The sequence below is a fragment of the Rhincodon typus genome, chromosome 26, assembly GCF_021869965.1.
Source record: "Rhincodon typus isolate 14 chromosome 26, sRhiTyp1.1, whole genome shotgun sequence".
NCBI lineage: Eukaryota > Metazoa > Chordata > Chondrichthyes > Orectolobiformes > Rhincodontidae > Rhincodon > Rhincodon typus.
Genome location: NC_063357.1, coordinates 33,223,108 through 33,226,895, shown reverse-complemented (window position 1 = coordinate 33,226,895; position 3,788 = coordinate 33,223,108). Strand labels below are relative to the sequence as shown.

Below are 3,788 nucleotides of genomic sequence, written 5' to 3'. Positions count from 1 at the left end.
TTTCGTTCTTTTCGTTCTTTTCGTTCTTTTCGTTCTTTTCGTTCTTTATTAAGATCATGACCTAGAAGCCTAACATTGATCCCTGGGGTACCTCACACTGTTTTCCTGGCCAGATCGTCACGTACTGCCTGTCCTAATTCTCCCGGTGGAGATGGCGCTGTATTTCTTTCTTAACCTGCAGTTGTCCCTGCAGTGTAGAAATGCCAACCGTGCAATTACAAAGGGAGTTCCAAGGTTGTGATCTACCCCCAGTGAAGGAGCAGTGATATATTTCCAAGTCAGGATGGTGAATGTGTCTTGAAGAGGAGCTTGTAGCTAGTGGTGTTCCATGTATCTACCACCCTTGTCCTTCGAGATGGAAGTGGTTTGGAAGGTACTGTCTAAGGAGCCTTGGTGAATTTTGGCAGTGCATCTTCAGATGGCGCATACTGCTGCACTGTGTGCAGTGTGAAGGGAATGAATGTTCAAGGTGGTGGATATGGGCCAGGCAAGTGTCCTATCAAGCTTGTGCCTTGTAGATGATGGACAGGCTTTCGGGAGTCAGGAGGTGAGTTACGTAGTCCAGAATTTCTTGCCTCTGACCTGCTCTCAAAGGCACAGTGTTCCTATGGCTGGTCCAGTTCAATATCTGATCAATGGTAACCTCCAGGATGATGCTGGTGAGGGATTCGGTGATGACAATGCATTGAATGTCAGGGAGAAATGGCTAGATTTTCTCATTTTGGAGAACTGACTGCCAGATGTAGTACCAAGGTGATACTGTAATAGTGTGCTGATGAGAGTTAAACTGAGACTCCCCAAAAAAAAAAAACCAGTGACATTAATCAAGGAGAACAGCATTTTACCAGAGACTGCTGGCATTCCTCACCCAGCATTGACTGGAACTAAACTGTACCCTCATTACTACGTTTGGAATCTGATCTAGCTGCAGGGATCACCTGCATCACAACATTTCTGCATAACTGATTGGGTGTGAACCACTTTGAGCCATCTTAATGTGATGTATCTCAATGGGCTTGCCTAGGTCTAGTGTGAAAGAGAGAGGTACACGTCACTTTAGAATAATTTGCAGTCAGCCTGTTCAGAGATGCTCCAGAGCAGGTAGGACTTGAATATGTGTCTCCCGGCTCGTCAGCTATTGCATCAATTCTCAAGATTACTATTTATAATCAACTTGTTCAGGCACATTGTGACTTGTCTGGGGCAAGTGGGGCATGAACCTGGAGCCTGTGGCCCAGGGGCAGGGACACTACCACTGCACCACAAGAGCTCTTCACACATTGTTTAAGCAACTATAATGTGGGGGATCTTGTGAACAGGATGTCATCGTGTCATCACACTGTGAACGGGATCTTAGCGGGAGAAAAAACTGAAAGATCAGCTGAGATTCAAGTGGATTAAGTTGAGGCTAACATGCCTGGTAAGGTACTGACAGGATGGGGTTGCTCTCATTCTACTACCTGCCCAGTTTTATGCTCCACCACATTCAACAAGAGTTAACACCTTCCTGAGGACTGGGTTAGATTAAAATTACCCCAAAATGTGTTCAATTTTATGAGTGATTTTTCTTTCTGTGACAATGTGCTAATATTTTCCCTTTTCTTGGTAGGTCTCCTCTGACAATTCTGGACAATTTAATAGAGGAGTGGGACCGGTTTGCAAAGAGAAGACAGTCAATCTAAAACCTACAAATGTTTTAAAAAGAAATGCACATTTCAATTTGTTAAAATGTTTCTCAATACTGAAGTTAATTGGTTTCTGTAAATCTCACATACTTGAGTTAACACCCTTCTTTGTGACCATTTATACTTCCTGAGACCAAGTATGGGAGTCAGTGATAGCTGCTGACACCAGACTCTTCACATACACTGCTCCACATCTCCTTCGGAAACTCTTGAGATTAATGGTTCATTACCAAGTAGTAAAAACAGGTAAAATTTCTTGGAAAAGTTGTTACAGTGAGCGATATTGAACATTCCTAGCTCAGGCCATGACAACTTTAATGGAATGAAAGCAGAAATTGCTGGAGACCCTCAGCAGGTCTGGTGGTAATTATGGGGTGAAAGCAGAATTAATGTCTTCAGAACAGACAAAGGCCACTGGACCTGAAATATCAACTCTGCTTCCTCACCACAGTCACTGCCAGACCTGCTGACGTTCTCCAGCAGTTTCTGTTTTAATTTGAGATTTCCAGCTTCTGTAGTTCTTTGTTTACCACTTTAATGAAATTTGATTTAAAAGCTCAAAGACGGCCGCTTTTTCAATTTGAGAAGTATTTGCTGATGGCACAAACAGACTTCAGTTCCCACACTGGTCGAGAGGCATCGGTCACACAGTGAAAGAATGACTCAACCTGAACTGGCAGTCCCTTTTCTGTGTATATTCCATTGCCGAGAGCTTTGTTTAATTTTGATTTAAATAAATGGTTTGGTTACTTGAAGTTGTCTAGCCTTTGCAAAGCTTCAATTAAATGGATAAAATACGCACAGCTTGGAGTCTGTATAATTGCCTGTGCATGTGAACTGGCTCATGTTATGAGAATGGAACTCACTGGCTTTGCTATTTACCAATAAGCCTTTTTATTTTTCCACCTTGATTCTGTTTTATAACGATATACAAAGTACAGTTCTTGCTCAGCAGATTGTCCTTCATTTTTAAGCAGAATCTCCATACCTTAAAGGAAAGTGTGGACGTAGTCCAAAGCTGTTTCTGCCTGGGACTGGCTCATAACTAGAGCAACTGCCTGCCATTCGTGATCCCACCGTGCTCTTGTATCTGCCTTTTTTCATTACCTGCTGTCCAAGTCAGTTTGCCTGGCTTTATACATGAACTTAAATACCTCTCTGTCCAGATCAGTTCTGCATTGTGTGTGTGGACTTCAGTTATTTTGTAGCAGTGCTTTTAACTTCAGTTTTATTGAGCAGTATCTCTGTTCATATGTGGATCTTTCTGAACCTATTAGTTGCACCCTCACTGCTTTTCCAGTTCATTGGGTCACTACTTTGACCAAATTCTGAATTTGTATGAAGCTGGACAGATAGCAAACCCAATGATTAGAATCCCCACAGTGTGGAAGCAGGCCATCCAACCCATCAAGTCTGCACTGACCCTCCAAAGAGCATCTCATCCAAACCCACACCCCCACCAACCTACCCCTTTAACCCTGCATTTCTCATGGCTAATCCACCTAGCCTACACATCCTGGAACACAAAGGCAATTTAGCATAGCCAATCCATCTAACCTGCACATCCTTGGACTGTGGGAGGAAACCCACGCAGACACAGGGAAAATGTGCAAACTCCACACAGAGTTGTCTGAGGCTGGAATTGAACCCAGGTCCCTGGCGCTGTGAGGCAGCAGTGCTAACCACTGAGCCACCGTGCTGACACTGACTCCTAGAATTGGCGAAGTGGTTCGTGTTACGAGAACTCATTGACCTTGCTATTTACCAGTAAACCTTTTCAATTTTCCTCTTTTAATAACAAAGTACAGTTCTTGCTCAGCAGATTTTATTCCCCTGAAATCATTGTAGGAAGCCAAAGGTGACTACCGCTCCTGAATTCTGATAGGAATGTCTTTACTGCGCCTGCTGCTTTGACAAACCTGCCTAGCAAATGCAACCCTTCCCTCTTCAGAGTTTCACTGTTAAATGTGACTGGTGATGCATTTATTAAGCAAACAGGATTGTTGGTGCCAGGAAAATGGTTAATGCTTTGGTAAATTCCTCTCAATAACGAGCAGCTCCCTGAGCATTTGGCTTTTGCCGTCCTGTCAAAGAGACAATTTA

At 43.3% G+C, this 3,788-nt stretch overlaps 1 protein-coding gene across 7 annotated transcripts in view; it reads left to right on the top strand.

The window, feature by feature from the left end:
- The window catches only part of fkbp6 (FKBP prolyl isomerase 6), a 53,047-nt gene extending 50,197 nt beyond the window's left edge, over positions 1-2,850 (top strand). For 6 of the 7 annotated variants that reach the window (XM_020517724.2, XM_048612691.1, XM_048612690.1 and 3 more), the window contains one exon: positions 1,610-1,649. Coding sequence is in view for 1 of the 7 variants with exons in the window: in XM_048612694.1 (XP_048468651.1) it covers positions 1,610-1,816 (207 nt within the window). In the remaining 6 variants the exon portion in view is untranslated. Of the gene's footprint in view, positions 1-1,609 lie in introns of all 7 variants that reach the window. The other variant, XM_048612694.1, reaches the window with a different exon arrangement.
- The last annotated feature ends 938 nt before the right edge of the window (positions 2,851-3,788 follow it).